Source organism: Halictus rubicundus, chromosome 3 (assembly GCF_050948215.1).
Source record: "Halictus rubicundus isolate RS-2024b chromosome 3, iyHalRubi1_principal, whole genome shotgun sequence".
NCBI lineage: Eukaryota > Metazoa > Arthropoda > Insecta > Hymenoptera > Halictidae > Halictus > Halictus rubicundus.
The window spans coordinates 16,230,870-16,252,755 of NC_135151.1; the positions used below are offsets into that span (position 1 = coordinate 16,230,870).

The 21,886-nt window shown below is 42.9% G+C and overlaps 1 protein-coding gene and 1 long non-coding RNA gene across 2 annotated transcripts in view; one reads left to right on the forward strand and one right to left on the reverse strand.

Annotated features, from left to right (window-relative positions):
- Nucleotides 1-17,913, forward strand: part of LOC143352827 (bicaudal D-related protein homolog) — a 52,207-nt gene extending 34,294 nt beyond the window's left edge. Inside the window, exons 2-5 of the mRNA XM_076785722.1 lie at nucleotides 6,630-6,962; nucleotides 11,509-11,678; nucleotides 14,599-14,905; nucleotides 15,876-17,913. Coding sequence (XP_076641837.1) covers nucleotides 6,630-6,962; nucleotides 11,509-11,678; nucleotides 14,599-14,905; nucleotides 15,876-16,496 — 1,431 coding nt within the window. The 3' untranslated portion in view covers nucleotides 16,497-17,913. The remainder of the gene's footprint in view (nucleotides 1-6,629; nucleotides 6,963-11,508; nucleotides 11,679-14,598; nucleotides 14,906-15,875) is intronic.
- On the reverse strand, nucleotides 17,063-18,398 carry LOC143352828 (uncharacterized). The gene is made up of 2 exons (XR_013082009.1): nucleotides 18,061-18,398; nucleotides 17,063-17,953 (listed from the first exon to the last, which is right to left on the reverse strand). It is a non-coding gene; the product is annotated as an uncharacterized LOC143352828 (long non-coding RNA).
- Between the last annotated feature and the right edge of the window lie 3,488 nt (nucleotides 18,399-21,886).

Below are 21,886 nucleotides of genomic sequence, written 5' to 3' on the forward strand. Positions count from 1 at the left end.
TAGGCTGTTCCCATGCTTCGTTCGCGGGCAACTCGCTCCAGTATTTATAACACTTTCTACGCTATGAATCAACGTCGCGATGAACATATTCAGAAGTGGGCTTTATAAATAATGGAAAGACCATCCTTATCGTCTGACCAAATTCAACATCACGTTCAGAGTCGGTTCGCAGAGAGGAATCGAAAAAGTTATGAAACTCTCCAGCAGGCTCTATTTTAAACGGTGAAAACTTTATTAAAAACGTTTTCGTATCACAAGTTCCGACGGGAACAGTGAACAAATAAATTCTTGCAAGCGAAAGTTTTAGTTCGAATAGACCGTATATAAAACATAAAAATACTTTTCCGTGTAGCAGGAACAGATATTCAGCAATATTAAAAAAAGTTTTCAACAACCGTAGGAAATATTGAGTTACATTCAACGAACAATGCTAGAACAATATTAAATAATTCTTGCAGTTGAATTGGTCTCTTCAATATTATTTATATGTAATATTTACGTATATAAATTATAATTTAAAGATTGTTTCTGTTCTTCTCATAGAAACTTTTTCAGTATTTTGGCTGCCACGTTGGTCATATATGATGTACTTTACAATACTTCCATGACTGTTATTGTGCTACATGATTATTAAACTACGGATTTCATAGATTGATGACAAAAATGAAATTACAAGAAAGAGAATATTTTTGTCCTTAATTGAAATGATTAAAAGACGAAATATAACCTGTGTCCACAACACAAACTATTTTATTTTATTTTATTGTGTATTTAGTGTGTCAGATAAAACGAGTCTGCTGCAGTCTTGGAATTAAACTGTAAGGCGAGGGGTGAACGATGACGGTGCAACATACTTTTATGCAAGGCCGTTTTATGCAAGACCAAACACACAAAAAAGAAAAAACAAAAAACAAGCTAGAAGTTTGCGACAGTGCTAATGCTAACTGCTGGAATCAATAGAGCATAGAGTGCGCGTCGCTCGAATGATTCTTTCCGGTCGGACCGCATAATGTCCATCTATTACTGGCAAGACTCATTTGAGCAGGATGTAGAATGCATCCAAACTAAGCGCACCAACAGAAAAGGCAACGGTCACCGTTTCCTGGTGCAGTTTAGCGTGGGAGTATTATGTTCGCAGCGTCATCGGCAGCAAAACCACTACAATCGGAGCAGCACAACAGTCGTGCCGGAGAACGGGATGGAGACCCCGTGACTCACGGATCACCGCCGGTTACCTTATGGAAAAGCGTGCACCTTCTCTCTCACATGAATTACACAAGCCGCCGCTTTTTCCTGCACTCCGTCGTCTACAATTCTTGCGTACCTTTCTCCGTATCAATCTCCGCACACTCCGTTTCTCCCGTAGCGTCTCACGTTTCCATGTACAGGCCCGTCTGGAACACTTTTCCTCGCTTCGGATCGTAACGTTTGTCTTCGCCAGACTGCGGAGTTTTATGCAAAATAAGAATTGTCCGCATTAATTGCATGACGCAGCAGCTGCCTGCCTAGACATTTACTTCTTTTCCCTAGTCCTTTGACCGCGGCGCTCTCTTTCTAGCTCAAAGCCATACGCGTTCTGATACAACCGACATTCGCACGTCAATCATTCAGGCTAAAATAATTCACAATTAAATTATCGCTCCAGTGAAAGTCAGAATCGCATTGTGAAACACATGAAACCGTGGTTAAAAGGTTTTTAGATTTTTCAAACTCGGTTATTCCAGTTTAATAGAGAAGTCGCTGATTAAAATTTGTTGAAAACGAACGAATGAAAATGTTACGTATATGTAAAAGTCTCGGTCTTTTGTCAATTTTGAAAATTGCTTATTTACAAAAAAGGCGGAAGGTTATAACCATTGGAATTACAAGTCGTTACGCATGAATGGTAAACAATTTAAACTTTTGCATACACCTGCCAGCACAGCAGTATTTTAAATTCTATTTTTCTAATACTCTTCTCATTTTTGCGGGATTGAATTCTGTAAATGTTTTCACTGTTTTGCATTCGATCTACCGGTTTTTGTCATGAATGCATAAAATCTGCATATTCACCAAGTATCCATGAGCAGGGCTTGTCTTTGACGGATAGCGTTACCTGATCACTTGTAACGAAAAACACTTCATTGTATCGCCAGCTGTGCGAAGCTGATCAAACTGATGGAACAGATGTTCAACGAATAATTGATAAAGAGCGAGTGTTCAATGATAACAGACGATAACGATCGGCTCTTATTCAATACGCTTTAAATGCAGGTTGACCTTCGATTGTTCCACGAATTGGATTATTGTTTAGCGCCGAGGAGCTTTGACGAGTAAAACTCGGCATTAGTCATCCATCTGTTTTTAAAGAATCGAAGGGTATAAACAATGCCTTGTTAAACTATGAAATTGGAAGGATTAATCCTGCGTACGCTAGCCGGGGTCATTCGTGACCCGTCGCGGTGGAGACAAGCTCGAGCGGCCGTCAATATTTTTCCGATATAAGACGACGCTTTTTATTTCGAAATAAGAAAATCGTTCTTCTTCTTCTTCTAAGTTCGAAATAGGACGAAAGCCGGTCCCGAGTCATCGCCTTATATCGAAGGAAAACTGTTGTGAAATATCGGCACGGGTCAGAAGTGACTCCGGCACAGGGCTAGAACTCGCAGGAGTCCGAGGGTTGATATTATTCCAGTATCATCCATTGAATAGCATTTAGTATTTGTTTTAGCATTCAGTTTTAGTATTTTTACTATTTTTAATATCAATGAACGAACTGTCTGTTGCAGGCAAATTTTTGTTTCTACATTTTATAAGGTCAACATTACTTTCAACATTTCTGTAACAAGTAGTGTCCGGATTACGATGAAAAGTTATTTTGCTATTTAGCGAGCAGTAACGCTGCTTCAACCCGGTTTTGGAATTCCCCGACTTCCGAACTAGGTGAATTTGCGACCAATTATAGTAATTCGCCGGATTTCGGGCAATTCCGTAATAGAATTCATTGGCCACCAGTGAACTTTGGGGGATCAGCGAACTATAAGCCTTTAGTTTCGCCGGCGATCGGTCGATGAGTAACCATGGGAGACCAAGGCCGTATTACCTTCTAGCTCGATAAACTGAACCGACATCAAACAACGCTATTGTTTGTTTGTGTGCGCGGACCCGCATTACAGTCGCATGTTCATTTGCGCATGCATCCGGATTGATATCACCAAATCGTATCCATTGATTACGGAATTTATCACGGATTTAGTTCTGGCACAACTCTTCCTGTGAAAGTCGCAGCTATACTTTCTTTGCAATATTCTTTCTAAAAAAAGCGTTTTCAAGGAAATTGAGTAACATTCGAATGTGCTATACTCTCTCAAGAAGATAATCAACCTATTATATTTAATTAATTTTTATTCGTAGGTATCCGTGCATCAAACATTAGTGTATTCCATTCGTTCGTTCACATTGTTACTAAATATTCCATAACAGAGTGAAATGTTACTACAGACACGTCAGTTTAAGTGCTTCATTGTAACCGAGAGTGATGTTATTGGAAACATAGCTTTTAAGCCCGACTTGGACCATAAGCCGATAACCGAGAATGATGTGTTGCTTCTTTCCGATTAGATAGTGCAATTCTTCGTTAATTTGTTCGTTATTTGCCAACTCGAGAGAACACGTGGTTATGAAATATAGTTTCGGGTGTTAGTTTATTCCCATTTTCTTCGCGCACATTAATTTCCACACAAAGCAACAACAATTTCTATTTCTTCGCTTCGAGTCTGTACAGACCCGAAGAATTCAGCAAAATAGTTCTACGTTTACATAATCATCGTAAAAACTCTAAAAATCGTTGTTTGCTTCACAGAAAATGTTCCGCCAACACAATCATAAATTATGATGAAAATATTGTCGACAACTCGCGAAACGAGCTTCGTATCTAATCGTTATCTAATAGCTGCGCGGTGCATTTTTTCGGGAAACGATAGATAACCAATCTATAATACAATAAGTCAGTGCGATGTAAGAGCGACGTTTCAATCGCACAGATACCGTTGTAACTCGCAGAATCGCCCGCCCCGTTCCTTTCTCTTCCTCAATTAATTAAAGTTAAACCGCAAACACGGTGAGATCTTGTAAACAGTCGGCGATAATTTAATCTTCCGTTCGAATAACAATTATTGGGTAACATTGAGCTCTAGTTAAAATTAATTACGGAAACACACCGCTCTCTTTGCATCTGGATGTCTCGCGGGTGCATAGATTTTGTACAACGATGATTTTGATGCAACCAATTATGGTAAACGGGCGGTGTAAAGTCGTCGGCGAACAGTCGAGACGAAAGTAGAGCAAACAAAGGAAAGAATTTCCGGTGACCCGGAATAAAACCGGGCTTCCAGCCCGAAAAAAAGTCAATTTCCAGTTCGTTCTCGTTTCCCGCAGTCCGAGGCAAGATTTGTGTGCTTGGCCGAGGCCCAAAGCCGATCCAACGACCTCGGCCGATGATGAAAGTTCCCGAGCGAGAAGCTTTTGTTTCGAACCCCCCTTGCACACACCACCGTTACGAAATCCTCAAATCGTTGTCCTTTCACCGGATTCACGTGGGTCCCGACCGTTGTCAGTTGTAAATCGTCGACCCTGAAGAGACAGGACGCGTCTTCGGCTCGTGACTCACCTGGATCTTTTTAAAATTCGTCGTACGACGTCCGCGGAGAAACAAGCCGGCAGTTTCGTAAAAAAAAAAAAAAAAAAACGGAATCCTGTTTTTCTCCGTTTCCATTTGTATTCCGCCCGTGGACGTTTGACTTCCTAGGTCGGACAACGAGGCTGGAACCAATCTAGCGATTTATTCTGCCAGTGATTTCGCGAACGGCTTCGAGGTCTAACGTTGAAAATTAGCTCCGCTGATCGACGAGAATTCTTTTTCACCGAATCGCTCGGCTACGTTAAACACGGTGCTCGCTGCCTCCAATTAAGCGAACGACGCCAATAGGATTTCATCGACCTGTTTGCAATTGCCAGCGTATCTCTTTCGTTCGATCGATGAGATCATTTCCGAAAGATCGCGCGAAAGAGCTGCTCGAGCCGCATTAGCGGCTACACCTTGTTCTCCGCGTGAAACTTTCCATGAATCATTCTGCATGCGTTTCGCGAGGAGTGTTGTAACCGGAGGCGGGAATTCTTGGAATTGCGGGAATTAGTGGAAATTTGAGAGGGAATGCTGGAAACTTCTGAAATTAGGTTCAGGTACTCAAAATGTAACTGTACGTGTATTAAGTGAATTTTTATTATCGAAAATACAAAGAACAGAAATTTTCACAACTGAAAGTATGCGCTTTCGTATGAGATAACTAGACTGCGGATCTTTACGCAAAATAAAATTTTTATGCATCCGTTACGATATACAGGAGCTAAGTAAACGTTTATTTCCCTTATTAATAATCGACATTCTCAAATTCTTTGAATCTTTCTTTGAATCTTTTCCCTGTTTTCAATTGCACCTACCCATTTTTGTCAGAAAATGTAACGAACAGATATTTTCACAACTGAAAGTATGCGCTTCCGTATGAGATAACTAGACTGCGGATCTTTACGCAAAATAAAATTTTTATGCATCCGTTACGATATACAGGAGCTAAGTAAACGTTTATTTCCCTTATTAATAATCGACATTCTCAAATTCTTTGAATCTTTCTTTGAATCTTTTCCCTGTTTTCAATTGCACCTACCCATTTTTGTCAGAAAATGTAACGAACAGATATTTTCACAACTGAAAGTATGCGCTTCCGTATGAGATAACTAGACTGCGGATCTTTACGCAAAATAAAATTGTTATGCATCCGTTACAATATACAGGAGCTAAGTAAACGTTTATTTCCCTTATTAATAATCGAGATTCTCAAATTCTTTGAATCTTTCTTTGAATCTTTTCACTGTTTTAAATTGCACCTACCCATTTTTGTCAGAAAATGTAACGAACAGATATTTTCACAACTGAAAGTATGCGCTTTCGTATGAGATAACTAGACTGCGGATCTTTACGCAAAATAAAATTTTTATGCATCCGTTACGATATACAGGAGCTAAGTAAACGTTTATTTCCCTTATTAATAATCGAGATTCTCAAATTCTTTGAATCTTTCTTTGAATCTTTTCACTGTTTTAAATTGCACCTACCCATTTTTGTCAGAAAATGTAACGAACAGATATTTTCACAACTGAAAGTATGCGCTTTCGTATGAGATAACTAGACTGCGGATCTTTACGCAAAATAAAATTTGTATTCATCCATTGCAACACACAGGAGCTAAGTAAACGTTTATTTCCCTCATTCTTTGAATCTTTTCACTGTTTTAAATTGCACCCACTCATTTTTGTCATAAACGCATAAAATCCGCAGTCCAGGAATGACACTTGCTGAGCTATTGACTATACATGGGTAGCTTGGTCTACAACAGATCATTCCTCTTGTCGTAATTGAATGTTCCGAGAAATGACGTCCGGAACGAAAAAGTTTTGTTCCCATTTTCTTTTCGGCCTCGTTTCGCAACGCGCCACCGCTGAAAGGCGTCGAGCACACGCGTGTGTTGTTAGTCGGATCGGCTTCTATTGATTTCTCTAAATGGTCTTAACATTCCGCACGTTTGTTCCAACAGAGTCTAGAACAAGAGAGGCATCTGCTCCGCAGACGGCTCGAGGAAGTCAAGGGCGAGAGCGAAGCCAGAGTGTTGGAGCTGCAGGCCGACGTGGAGACGTTGAGGAGTCAGCTGGAGGAGCAGAATGAACGCGCCAGGCGAGCCGAACGAGATCAAGCGACGCTCGTCACCGAGCTCACAGCTCAGAACACGAGGCTGGCCGATCAGCTGAGGGAAGCCGCCAAACAGGAAGAGCAGCTACTCATCGAGGTCAAGGTGCTCAGGGAAAAGTGTGCCCTCAGAAGTACCACGCTCCAGGATCACGTCAGCAGCTTGGAGGTTCTCAGGGACGAGGTAAATGAACGGTTTCCGCCTACTATGTTGCTCAAACTTTCCGCAAAAAGATCCCGGCCTCGTGGGGTACACCGTGTTGCAAATTGGTACCTGTATATTATTATTCTCGCGCGACGAACAAATCCTGTATCATTGGCGGTGATTCAGAGAATTGTGAATCATTCTTCTTTTCCTTGTGGGCGCAGTAGCATAGCGGTATCGTCATTTAATTACTATAAAATGATGGTCACACGGGCGTTGTTAAACTGTCCCTTGAAACAGAGTTTTATCTAGAAAACTTCTCATATTGCAAGAGCTCCGTTCTCGAGATTAACCCTTTGCACTCGGTGCTATTTTCATTCCAAAACTAAATTTTTCTTCCTCCTTAGAATATTTTCATTTTATTCATGCGATACTGATCCGATTTCCACATATAATATTTACATGTTTAGTAATCTATTAAGTACAAATTTTGTAATATTTTTTGCAATTTCTTTGAAATAATGCCACAACAATTTCCAGTGGTGCTTCAGAGTCACCACTCGAGTGCTAAAGGTTAAAAGAATTAGGATACCGGTACTTAGAAATGGCAGCTACAAAACTACTGTTCAGTTTGAAGTTAAATGGCTCTTAACAGTAAACCTACCACGGTCAAAATGACCGATTTTATTCATTTGTGGTAAATAGAAGAATACATTTCCTTGTCCAAACATTCATTATACTGAAAATTACGGACAATCTCAATGAATTTAGAGTTGCCATTTTCATAAGGCAATATTTATCTGATACTGTTAACGCTTGGTAGGTTTAGCGTTAAACAGCAGGTGTTGAAACGTTTCAGTTGGTTAGTTCTTTAAATTGTTCGCCAGTAGTTCTAGCTTCTTTCGTAAACTATCAAAAATCCCAAGTGACTGAATGCATACTGTCCGTGGCTTGCAAGAAGTCTCGCGGGACTGCTCAAGGGCAAAGAGGACACTCGCTCGCTCCGCCTATCCCCACCGTTGACGCTCCAGTAGTCCAACGTTTAGGGTTTGACGTCATACGCTACATAAAGTATGCGTGACCGCCGATAGAGCAGCTATAGGCGTACCCCTTCCACTCTGACCAATCAGCCCCGCATTCCTTTCACGGGACTTCTTGCGCGGCACGCACAGTACGTATTTTAGATTGAAAACGTATTGGTACTTAACCCTTAACGGTCCGGAAGCATTTTGTATTTCAAAGTATTTTTCATACGAAGAGAAACTGTGGGCTCAACATTTTCATATGAAGTATAAAAAGGAAAATATTTATATTTTATTTTACATATATTTATATTTCATTTTTTTTTTTAATTTTTGCCGCCATATACGCGGCATTGGTCCGTTAAGGGTTAATTGCAGCCATTTCTCGACTCCTCAATCAGTGTCCATGCAGTTTAGCGTTTCAACGAAATCCAATAGCGACAGTCGAAAATCATTCCCAAAAATTGCATTCGACTCGTCCTGCGATTCTCCGTTATCTAATACCTAGTACACGGAAAAATAACTTGTAAAATGACGCGATATATTAGGTAGTTCCCGGAATATCATTAGTCCTGCAAAAATTTGGAAGCGAGTCCAGGACCTCTCGTCTTAGTCGATCGTCACTCGATACGAGTCTGAAATACTCTCACGCACTTTATTATGTAATCGTCTTCGCGAGTTGCAGAGAATCCTTGTTTCCAGCACTGACCCCGTTCCTCTATGTCCGATCGTAGATTAGTCCAGAAATTATTCTGGGAGTCGCATGTACCGTTGCTTCGCGGACATCGTTGGGAATGGTTGAATATTTATGATCTCGCGTGGGTATCGAATGGTCCCGCGTTTAATGAAGACACGGGAGAAACCTAACCGTGAGAAGCATTCGGGCGGAGCAAACGGAATCCGTGACCCCTGGCGAGATCGACTTAAACTCGGCGTCCTTCGGGCTCCGCGCCCTTTGTTCTCTCCTTACAAGGGGCGACGGCGACGCCGCGTCGCGTTCTCGAATTTCAGGAAATGCTCTTCGCGCATGAATTAAGTCTGCGAGTCCACGTTACGCCGTCTGCTCGTTACGTCGATGTTATTGATTATGCCGCGGAACGATGAAAACGACAAAGGTTGCCACTTTTTCTGAGCAAGCAGACCCATTCCGCGGCAACGAGACCAACGCGAAAGACTATACTTGTGACAAAAGCGTCGCCCGGTTGTCACGTTTTCGAGCGGGAAGGAAAGAAACGAAATATTTTATAACGAATTGATCCACGCGCACACGTTTACAGTTGACTTGCATAATTCGTAGTGTTCGAGTACTTGCGTAGTTGAAGGCCATCACGCTAGATCAAAGGGTTATCACTTGTATCGTCGCTTATTAAATTTTACTAAAACTTTTATTCTATTTTGGGTTATCGAACTCCGAAATCGTTTACGTTTTTTTTTTCTCGAGTTCACTCGGTGTCAACGTTCTCGTGTCTCGATTTACGATATTTTTTACAAGGTCGTTTTAGCTTTTTTAAATCGTATTCATCGTACGGCATTTGTTAGTTTTATTTGCGCGTGACTTGTTAATTATTCAGTTGATATCGTCCTGATTCTTACATTCGTTATGGGATAGTGAACATGTTAACTGTCTTCTATATCCACGAGCAGGCCTCGAGTAATTAGCGCTTTTCCTAACGGGCAAAATCCATGGACGTAACGCGCACCTCGTTAGAAGACTGCAGATTCATTATTGCGTCTGTAGCTCGCAAAAGCCCTTTGTAATAAAATTGAAAGTCTGACGGGATTTCGTGCAGCTTTCACATACGTCTTTCGCGCACAAAAGTTATTATCGCAGAAACCGAAATTCCACTTAAATTTTATTAAAACTATCGATGGAACTAAAAATTTGTACAATTATCCTAGTTATGAATTATTTTACCGACATATTTGTGACATTTTCCGGCTTAAAATGATACCAAACACGGCATAATTCGGAGCATATTTGCTACTTCAATAGTATCTCGATTATCCGAACCGATGGTATCTGAATCCTCCGTTATCCGAATACGTGTTGCGCGAATCTAAAACAAACATTGTAGTAAATTCAAGTTTTTATTTCTTCATTTATTATATAATCTCCATCATTATCAAGGACAGTTTGCCATCTTTCCTGCATACAATCAATCCCCCTCTTATAGAAATCCAGGGTGCGTGAAGCAAAATATGACTCAAGGTGCCTCCTTACATCTTCTATAGAAGTGAATGTTTTAATTCTTAAATAATGCTCCAGAGATCTGAAAAGATCATAGTCAGAGGGAAGAATATCCGGTGAGCACTGACGTTGACGTTGACACTTGTTGACCTTCAATACATCTCCATAAACATCGCAAATTTTCTTTGTTGTTACCGTTGCATTAAACCCCGCATGAAAATGAAAAAGTATGCAATGACGAATATGATCCTCGGAAGGCACGGTCGCCGCCATTTTATTACAGGGTTGTAAAAAAAATTATACTTTTTAGAATATTTTGAACACAGGCTGCTTTCCTGCAAATGGTAAAAGAATACGTGTTTCCTTTTGAACGATCGGTACAGAACTAAAGGCAAAACAAATTCTTTGCAAATAATTGATTACTTACGGGTACCCCTAATATCAGGTGGAAATAGGGGGTGCTGCGGTTCCCACAGTGCCTACATGCGAGCCGCCACTGTTTTCCTTAAAAATAGTGTAGAAACAGCCGATCGGAAAATGCGACACCGAGCGATGGAATGCATACATGCGGCGGGTCACTTTATTTAGGCAAACCCGAAGTGAACACCTGTGCTCGGTGTTTGTTTTTCTTCTCGCGAGGTTCGCGGACTTGCGTGGCGGGGTCGGATGAGGGTCAGTGCAGGAGCAACTCTAGTTGTTTTGGAAGAGTCAGTCTAGAGCGAGGAGTCGAACGAAAATGTCGATACATATTTAACACTAGAACGACCGAGCAATAAATGCGACTGACGTATATTGCTTTGTAACAGTGACAAGACTGTGCCCATTCAGACTTCATACAACTTGTATTGTAATATGTGTTTCAATGAAGAGGTTCATTAAAAAATTTCCGATGAAAACATTTTTACAATTTCAGTAATTGTAAAAGAAAAAATTAGGAAGCAGTCATTTTGACTAATGGTCGTTCTTGTGTTAATCATCCGTGGACAGAGGGCCTAACACGGCTCGGTTATGTCTCCTGGACGATACGCGACGCTAGCAAGACCCGTGTTGTTGACATATATCGAGAATTCACTGCACACGGTCTTCTTATAGAAACAATACTCAGGGAATTAAGTAACCATTTCTAAATAATAATTTTATCCGACATGCAGCTTGATTCACTGGCCAGGGTGTACCTCAGAAATACGTGCGCGTACCCTCGGCCAGCAAGCGAAATCACGCGTACGTCTCGTCGAAAGGGTTACCGAACACGTGTTCACGCGCGAGGCCGTCGCCTATAGTGTAAACAGTGATTCGTAAGCGGATTGTTAGAGGCCAACAAAGTCGAGTCGAATAAAACGCGAGTCTGTTAAAGTCGGGCTTGCCGGCGTTCCAGGTGCAGCTGGTGTCCGCGCAGAGAACAGAATTAGAGAGGAGGTCCTTGGAGCTACGGGAAGAGAGGGCGAGGGCGATGGCGGCCCTCGAAGAAGCCGAAGAGAGAGCAGCGGCCTTGGAGCGGCTCGGCCACGAGGCTGAGCACCGGGCTCAGCTCGCCGAACGAGAGAGGTGAGCGATTCGCGACGCCAGCTTCTTAATATTCTCGGATAACGCGCGACTGGTCCCTGATCATTTACCTGTCCCCCATTTCGTCACCTCGGATCGCGAGACCCGGGCTCGAACGTTTACGAGCAATCAATCGAATGTTTTTTCTGCATTGACACTTTGAGAGTGCCACGTGTTCGAACGTAAAGTGAAACACATTGAAACTTTCTCTGCGGGACTGTTAAAGTATAAATGCTATTTTCAAGTATTCTCATTTGTAAGCAAATAAGTAATGTAATTAATTTTTATTCGATTTTTTTTTTTTTTTGGTATTTACGGTTCATGCTAGAATCTGCTTTTTTTTTATTTAAGCATTTGAAATCTCAACTGAGATCTATTTCTGCTGCACTGTGTAAGATAAAGTACAGTACAGTCAAACCTGTTTTTGTCCGGTACATTAAATCAAATTAAATTCGTAGCTTACATGTTTTTAAGAAATGAAAAACGAGAAAACAAGCTTTAATGTTAGGTCGAGCGACTAATATTTTCAAACTATACTGGAATCTTGATACTTCAATATTGCTCCGAACTGCATCCACGTTCTTATTAGATTTTTATTATATAAATAGCCGACCAGTTACGTTAGCTATTAGTAGCTTTGAGGTTTGACGAAGCCTTTCAAAACCTAGATCAAAGTGAATATAAGAGCTGCACTGTCTGCAGGCTAATCGTGGTCCGATGAAGACGATTGACGTCTCCACTCATTTACTAAAATTAGTTCCGTTAACGAGCATCTGATCTTGCTTGTAGGAAGGGTGGATTTTAAATGGTAGTAGATGCAAGATCTTCGAACTTGAAAGCCATTTTAACACCGTTAACTGCCATTTCAGTCACATACGACTGACAGTGATTTTTGACTAGGTTTAGACATCCATTTTTATTGTGACGTATCCAGATAAACCGAATTGTATCAAGATCTTTAGAATTCAAAAGGGTTAAAACATCATTCCCTATAATACATTAAAAATTTCTAGTTTCGCTTTCATTAATTAAATTACTCTGATTTTGTAAGAATCTCTGGGAATGATATTTGGCACTTAACGTGTTAAAGATTTGTATATGTCTGACACAGTTTCTTCATCAAACTTGAAAATCAATTTTTATTACAATATATCAAGTAAAAACTGAGCTTTGTTAGACTCTGCAAGATCTAAGGAGATTACGAATTGTTAAATAAGTTGTTGTACATTTTGTGTCACTTTTATCGCGATTCACGTGTCAAGACGTCAACATTTTTCCGTTTCGACATTTCTGTTACGAATAAATTCATAAACATCCGCGTTGTACCGGTCAGAACGGAATGTTGAGGGGTTTGAGTGTGTGTACACGTCGGACGCCACGGGTACTTAACGCACGGTTCGGTTTTCACGATCTCGAACAACCGATCGTTAAACATTCTCTTTGACGCAGTCGTCGATCTCGACACCTACGTATTCGTTCGGAAAGCCGATCTAGCGCAAGGCGATCAGGCCGAACAGGGAAACGGAATCGGATTCGAGTCGCATGGCGTTCAACCACGATCGGCTTCTCCCAAGGCTCAGTAATCTCTGATCGGTTGTTTACACGAGTCCATCGAGAATGATCGCGTTCTAAATTCGGAAGCCAAGATCGTTGTTCGACCTGTTGCGCTAACACAACCATTGTTTGTCCGCTGAACGATGGTAATCGTTGCCCAATATCGGTTAGTCTAACAACACCGTTATTACTGTACCTTTGTGCCAGCACAGTTTACCTTCTCTTGTTCACTGGTTCAGCACTCGGTGCTGCAAAATCAACAACTCCATATCGCATACATACGCTTTCATAAAATTTTAATATTAGAAAATCACCCACTTTAGATTTTTGACTTCGTTAGCACTGAAATTGCGAGGACGCTTCTGCGGATTAAATAAATTCATTCGCTTGTGGGCACACATTCCAATAAAAGTCGAAAATCAATTTTTCTTTGTTCTATACATTAATCTGAAAATTTTCGTGTTATGAAATGCGTTAAAATTAGGTCTTTTCGTAAGCTAATACTTGATCGAGACAGGCTGAACGGGGCACAGATTTACGTATCTCGGCTCTCATTTGGTTAATAAAGATAGGCCCTAAACTGTTGGCATAATCTGTACAAGATTTCAGTAAGTTTCGTGGCATCGATAGTGAAAAACTTAACCCTTAACTTACTTCCCTCCAGGTCCAAGCTATTTTTTATACGAAGAGAAACTGTGGACTCAACATTTTTATATCAAGTATAGAAAGGAAAATATTTATATTTTATTTTATATATATATTTATATTTTATTTCTTTTTCATTTTTCCCGCCATATGGCGGCATTCGTCCGTTAAGGGTTAATAATAATACGTTACACAATACAAATCGTTAATCGCTTGACTCCACTGATCGTTCCAGCTAATCCACAGAAAACGGTTGAGCAGAATAGCAGCCTAAGTTCGGTGCAAATCGAACGTGTGACTATTCGAACTTCCAGTGGGTCTCATGTAAATAAGGGCGATCGTGCAGTTGTACAATAAAAAGTCCAATTAACCCTTAACGGTCCGGAAGTATTTCAAGTTTACTTCCCTCCAGGTCCAAGCTATTTTTCATACGAAGAGAAACTATGGACTCAACATTTTCGTATCAAGTATAGAAAGGAAAATATTTATATTTTATTTCTTTTTCATTTTTGCCGCCATATACGCGGCATTGGACCCAGTAAGTAAACGTGTCGTGCCGCTTATATGGCGGCATTGGTCCGTTAAGAGTTAATATTTGACCGACCGTCGTAATTGTGCTAATGTACGATTAAGAGACGCGGATTTTGCGCAGCTGTTTGTTCTGGCCCCGCTGTGGAACGGTTTGAACGAACGGCGTCTCACCGCATTGTTATTCGGTTTGCAGAGACGAGTTGGCTGCAACGTTGGCGGTCATCGAGGCGGAAAGGAGAGGACGATCGGACTCGATACAGAAGCCGCCGAGGTCTTTGCAGGCTGAAATGGAGTGCGAGGAGAGCGGAAGTTCGCTGGGGGAGCAGGAGGACCTTCGCAGCGAAGTGGCGAGGGCGGCGAAACGGTTGAAGGAGCTCTGCGTCCATCTGAGGCGAGGGGAGGACGATTCCGGTCTGCAAAGCGACTGCGACGAGTCGATGCTGGTGATCAACACCGCAGAGGAGGTGACCACCAACGGTCAGGAGACTCTATCCAGCACGGTAAGAGACTCGGCGAACCCGCTCTCTTTGTCCATCGACTTCCGGTTTCCGGCTCCGAAGCACCGGGGCACTTGACCGCCCACGAAAAATCTCGACGAACGTGCTCCCGCTCGTCGATCCGAGCCAGGAGATCGTAGATAGCGAATCGAGCGTGACCGGTGCCACGGACGATCGTCTGCGGCTTTGCTATTTAGAGTGTTGATAAGATTGGTAGCGCCTCGATAGATACAGACACCGCCGCAATCGACTGTTGAGCACTGTTCGATCAGATTAGACTTTATGTCTAAACTCGTCGGCGTCGCTTTCATCGATTGCAACACTGGTTCTACGTGTTTATCAATGAAACGGTTCCACGCTGCATTTGTTTGTTGTTTTACCATTGTTGTTACCATTTGCAGTCGATGATATTTTAAAGTATACGAAATATTTCCCCTGGGAAGAAGCTAAAGTCTGTACCAAAGTCTGCAGTTCTGGTAAAAAATAGAAATCTTTTGTTGTAATTAAGTTACCACTAATAATTCAGTTATTTGTTTGCTACCTGATTTCGCCAGTATGACGACATTCGTGCTCAAAGGGCTATTACAGTGATTTTTCTATATATGTCGCCAAGCTCTCGATGATAAACGTCGCAGAATTACACCCACTACCGCGGGGTACACGGAGTGTAAACGTAACACGACTCGCGGTTATATCTCCTGAACGATACACGACGCTGCCAAGACCAGTGTTGTTGACATATGTCGAGAATTCATTGTACTCCGAGTATTCTTTGGTGACATCCACAGCCCCAACTGTTAATGCAACATTCTTGTCAAATCAAGAAGCAGGGTAGACAGCATATATTTGTGAATTGATTTACTCAGACTTCTTTTACCGATTTGAATTACTATCTGAGGACAGAAAAATCAGCATACGTCTCTTGGCTGACGTAATTTCCATAGTTCTCAATTTCTCTGTTCTTTTCTTCCAGTCGAACTGTCCCGGCGCTCTTTTGGACATTGTGGAGGAGGTGTACAACTTGGCACTCTCCGGGAGAGGTGCGCCCGGTGAGCTGGGTCTGGCAGTGGAGCTGCACAGGGTACGAGAAGAGTTGGAGCACACGAAGGACCAGCAGAAGCAGACGCAGGATGAGCTGAAGCGACGCGGAGAGGCTCTGCTGGAAATGACCAGCAAGCTGAGCGTGGCGGAAGCGGAATTGCGCGGAGTGAGAGAGGAACGTGATAGGGCCAGGGGCGACATGGAGCACTCGCAGCTGACGAAGGATGAAGTCCTGGCGCAGGCCTACAGCGTTAGGGATCAGGCGGTGGCCAGGAAGAACAGGGCGGAAGTTGAGCTGGCGAAAACGAGGATAGACGTTCTGCAGGCGAACAGTCAGCTGATGGAGGCTATTCAGCAGAAGATCGAACTGAGTCAGCAGCTGGAGCAATGGCAGATGGACGTGCAGTCTCTCCTCGACGAACATGTCCGTAGCAAGATGATGCCTGTCGCGCATGCTGTTAATGCTGCGAATGGCGACAACGGGGAGATCGTTGCGCCGGCGAGGAAGAAGAGGAGCACGGGCTCGTCGAAGAAGATGTTCCGTTTCTTTTGACGAAAGTGAACCCTCGTTGGGCGTGACAACCACGGACGCCGGTGCGCACGACGAAACGAAAAGACTGTGCTCAAAAGGGAGGTTCTTTCTCGCGTCGCAAGGAGGTATCAGGGACCATTCGACCGTTCGTCGCTCGATACAGGGATAGACTGGCGATTCGAATTTACGGGCGGCGAACCAGCCGACGAAGAAACGCTACTTTCTACGGACAATTTCTAAAGCATAGTCATCGGGAACAGTTCGTTTCTTTCACCTTTTTACACGCGCATACCTGTAAGCGACGACGCGACCAAGCAAGTCTCGCGACTTGCGACCATGGACTTTGTTTCGAAAGAGTCTTCGCGTTTTCAATGCTGTAGGAGAGGGATTCGCGGCGCCGCTTGTTTGTTGCAACTGGATGGAGAATCTGAGACAACGACCGAAGTTCCTTCCTTATGGCGAGAACAGCTCATCGAGGGAAGAAAGCGACAGTAACTCGGCCAGCGCGAGCCAGTTAGGCGATCGCCTACGATGAAGCGTGAACGCGTTTCATTTCCGTTTGTGCGGATCGTTTCGAGAGCGTGTGGTCACTTCGGTTATCGCGGCACGGTTCGTTAACGCGACTAGAACGATCTCTAATGGCGTGTTCTCGTAAGGATCTGCCACGGTTCGCGGGTTCAATTTTATTATTACTCCAGGAGTATGAAAGAAAGAGAGAGAGAGCGAGAGAGAGAGAGAGAGAGAGAGAGAGAGAGAGAGAGAGAGAGAGAGAGAGACCAAAGAACTTCCTAGTTCTTCTGTCGCTGGACTAGACGTAGAGCGGCCTAAGAAAGTCGACCATCAGCTTCGTGTTTGTAGATAAGCGATTAATTCAGAAACTCTTGTCCCGTGTCGGGAGCGGAATTTCTTTATCGTTGATTGTGATATATTTTATCGCTGTTACGATAAACTTCAGGATTGACACCATTGAAGGATCAATCGAATTGAATTTTAGCATCCGTTATCGCGACCTTTTTTAATTTCAAACTGATCTATAAAAGTGTTTTAGATAGAACTATTTGACGCTTGCAGCTCACCGCGCGTGCAGCAGGCTATAAGAAAGTACGAGATCGATCGGTTCAGCCGCGACTTTATGCCGTTTCACGGAACGACAGTGCAATAACACTGAAGAACATTCGAGGCGGACCAAGCCGGTCGAACGCTACGATGTTCCTCGGCATGCTATTTTCATTCGACTCCGAACGGTTAGCTTTAATTAAACGAACGGTGTTAAACAACAACGAAGCGGCTGTATGCGGATCACCAATGTGCGACTCCGTCCTTTGTAAATTAGTGGTCGGCGAGTTACGTGTCTCGCCGCAATTGTACGATAGCTGTATGATTCCTGATCTGAGCAATTGTGACAACTTATTTATTTAATAAAAGTCTGTTTTACGGATGCGTTGTTCAGAGGCACCCACTAATCGATCTCTTGAGATCTCTTGCCATCGGTTCAAGATTTTAGAGGTAATCTCAATCATTGGACTGCGGATTTTATGTCCATTTGTGGGAAAAGTGAGTAGGTGAATTACAAAATAGTAAAAACGTTAGAGGAACTTAAAAATGGTGTTACATTAATTTCAACATACTAAAATGATTGAGAAAGGGAATTTCTGTGTCAAATCTGTTTGTTGTAATGCAGGTAGATAGTTGTTATTTTACAGGAAGATTTGCAGTCTAGTGATTATCTTTTCGAACGATAGTTTGTACCCTTTTTATAGGAATTGTACAGTTCTATGTGGATTTTTGGACAACTGAAGTTATCTGCGACGTTGGCAAAATGTCAGAAATCTGTTCCAGAAAAATACTGTTTGGCGATCGAAATAATTAAACAGTATTTGTTATGATCATTGTGTTTTACACGTGTTTCGATCAAGTTTACTTTATTCTGAACTTTAGACTGAACTACTAGTTCCTATCTTTGAAAATAAATTCTTGACTATCTACATGTCTCAAAGTTTTTACTCTTAAAGGCTCATGATAACTTCACGCTGTGAAGGTAAGTTTACATATTCTTATTTGGAACTCTTTGACCAACAATTCATGAACTTCAGCATGATCGACGGTGTGAGCTAGTGCAGATTGACTGCTGAACTGCGACCCATCAAAATTCCACAAAACTGATGTATTTAAGTAAATCCAAACCAAAGGGTGATTGTTACAAATTTTTCGATATTGCAGTTCCTGGCAGTCATGAAAAGTGTTATGGTGCGGGAGTCATGCAACAATTTAAGTAGTAATAAAGATAATTGCATAAAAATATTCCGATATCATTCGGAAAATATTTACACTAATTTTCCGTTAATATAATTGTAATGGGAAGTAACTTACATCGTTCATTACACAAGTAAATATCATCGGAATGATATCATATTTGGTATTATTTTTATTCGAAAAATGCCATGAATAAGTTGGTGAAAGTCCCATAAAAAAATAATGAAAAATAAAGGAATTTTGTTCTGGCATTAGTAGCGGTCTCAGGCAATATAACTGGAAATGTAAATATTTTAATTAAATACTACAATAAAACAGTAAACTACACGTTTCTCCCTACCATGGGTGTGGGATCTGATCCAGGCTAAACGTTCCTCTCTACCGTGGGTGTGGGATCTGATCCAGGCTAAATGTTCCTTTCTACCGTGGGTGTGGGATCTGATCCAGGCTACACGTTCTTCTCTACCGTAGGTACGGGATCTGATCCAGGGCACCGACGAATATCACGTCGGTGCCGCTGGCCCCTCATATCGAGGGCCAACACGATCTCGCTCTTACTTACAGCCGCTGCGCTCCCCTGCTTACCCACAGTCGCCACGCTTACCTACAGCCGACGCGCTGTTATCTACCGTCTCCGCGCTCTTACCTATAGCCGCTGCTCTCTCACCCTTACCTACAGCCGCCGCGCTCCCCTGTTGACCCACTGTCGCTAGGCTTACCTACAGCCGACGCGCTTTTACCTGCCGTCGCCCATGTTTTGCACATGTTATGGGCATGTTTTGCGGATATTCTTAACATATTTTGCCCGTGTTTTTGGCATGTTTTGGGCATGTTTTGCGAATATTCTTAACATATTTTGCGCGTGTTTTTGGCATGTTTTGGGCATGTTCTGCAGGGGTTTTGCGCATGTTGTACGGGTGTTTTGCGCATGGTTTGCATGTATTCTGAACATATTTTGTGCGTGGTTTGCGCATGTTGTGGACATCTTTTGGAAATGTTTTGGGCATGCTTTGCGGGTATTCTGCACCCGTTTTGCACATGTTATGAGCATGTTTTCGGGGGTTTTGCGCATGTTTGGGGCAGGTATTGGGAAGGATTTGCGCATATATTCCGCACGGTAAGCCAGTAGTCAGACATAGAATCAGTAGTATAGGTCAGCCTGTAGTCAGACATAAAATCAGTAGTATAGGCCAGCCTGTAGTCAGACAAAAAATCAGTAGTATAGGTCAGCCTGTAGTCAGACATAAAATCAGTAGTATAGGTCAGTCTGTAGTCAGACAAAAAATCAGTAGTATAGGTCAGCCTGTAGTCAGACATAAAATCAGTAGTATGGGTCAGCCAGTAGTCAGACATAAGATAAGTAGTATAGGTCAGCCACATGTCAGTCAGGAATTCAAGTAGCATAGGTCAGCCACATGTCAGTCAGGAATTCAAGTAGCATAGGTCAGCCACATGTCAGTCAGGAATTCAAGTGGCATAAGTCAACGACAAGACAGACGAATTTCAGTAACATAAGTCTACGACAAATCAGACGAATTTCAGTAGTATGCATTTGACTTCAATTTGACTGCATTCACTTGCCAAAAACATGCCCACAACATTCGCAAATCACGCGCAAAATATGATTAGAACACCCGCAAACCATGCGCAAAACACTTGCAGAACATGCCCAAAACATGCCCAAAACATTTCCAAAAGATGCCCAAAACTTGCGCAAAACACGCGGCAAATATGTTCACAACACCCGCAAACCATGCGCAAAACACCCGCAAAACATGCGCAAAACACGCGCCAAATATGTTCAGAACACCCGCAAGACATGCCCAAAACATTTCCAAAAGATGCCCAAAACATGCGCAAAACATGCGCAAAATATGTTCAGAACACCCGCAAAACATGCCCATAACATGTGCAAAACAGGCGCAGAATACCCGCAAGACATGCCCAAAACATTTCCAAAAGATGCCCAAAACTTGCGCAAAACACGCGGCAAATATGTTCACAACACCCGCAAACCATGCGCAAAACACCCGCAAAACATGCGCAAAACACGCGGCAAATATGTTCACAACACCCGCAAACCATGCGCAAAACACCCGCAAAACATACGCAAAACACTTGCAGAACATGCCCAAAACATGTCCAAAACATTTCCAAAAGAGGCCCAAAACATGCGCAAAACACGCGCAAAATATGTTCAGAACATCTGCAAAACATGCCCAAAACATTTCCAAAAGATGCCCAAAACATGCTCAAAACACGCGCAAAATATGTTCAGAACACCGGCAAAACATGCGCAAAACACCTTCAGAACATGCCCAAAAGATGCCCAAAACATGCGCAAAACACGCGCAAAATATGTTCGGAACACCCGCAAAACTTGCCCAAAACATGCCCTTAGCATGTACAAAACATGGGCGACGGCAGGTAAGAGCGCGTCGGCTGTAGGTAAGCGCAGGGACTGTGGGTAAGCAGGGCAGCGCGGCGACTTTAGGTAAGGGAGAGACCACAGCGGCTATAGGTAAGAGCGCGGCCACGGTAGGTAAGAGCGCATCGGCTGTAGGTAAGCGTAGCGACTGTGGGTAAGCAGGGGAGTGTGGCGACTGATGGTAAGGGAGAGAGCACTGCGGCTGTGGGTAAGAGCGCGGCGATGGTAGGTAAGGGAGAGAGCGCTGCGGCTATAGGTAAGAGCGCGGAGACGGTAGATAAGAGCGCGTCAACTGTAGGTGAGAGCCTGTAGGCTGTAGGTAAGGGAGAGAGCGCGTCGGCTGTAGGTAAGCGTAGCGACTGTGGGTAAGCAGGGGAGTGCGGCGGCTGTTGGTGAGGGAGAGAGCTCTGCGGCTGTGGGTAAAAGCGCGGCGACGGTAGATAAGAGTGCGTCGGCTGTAGGTAAGCGTAGCGCCTGTGGGTAAGCAGGGGAGCGCAGCGGCTGTAAGTAAGAGCGAGATCGTGTTGGCTCTCGATATGAGAGGCCGGCGGTTTTCCTGGATATAGCACATGTTTCTTACTCCAGCTGAAATCTATCCTAGAGGGCGGTAGAAAACACCGTATTTTTCGAGCGACACATTCTCCCGTAAGGCTGGCAGTCTTTATATATATCTCGTCGGTGTCCAGGGTACACTTTCCTTTCTACCGTAGGTGTGGGATCTGATCCAGGC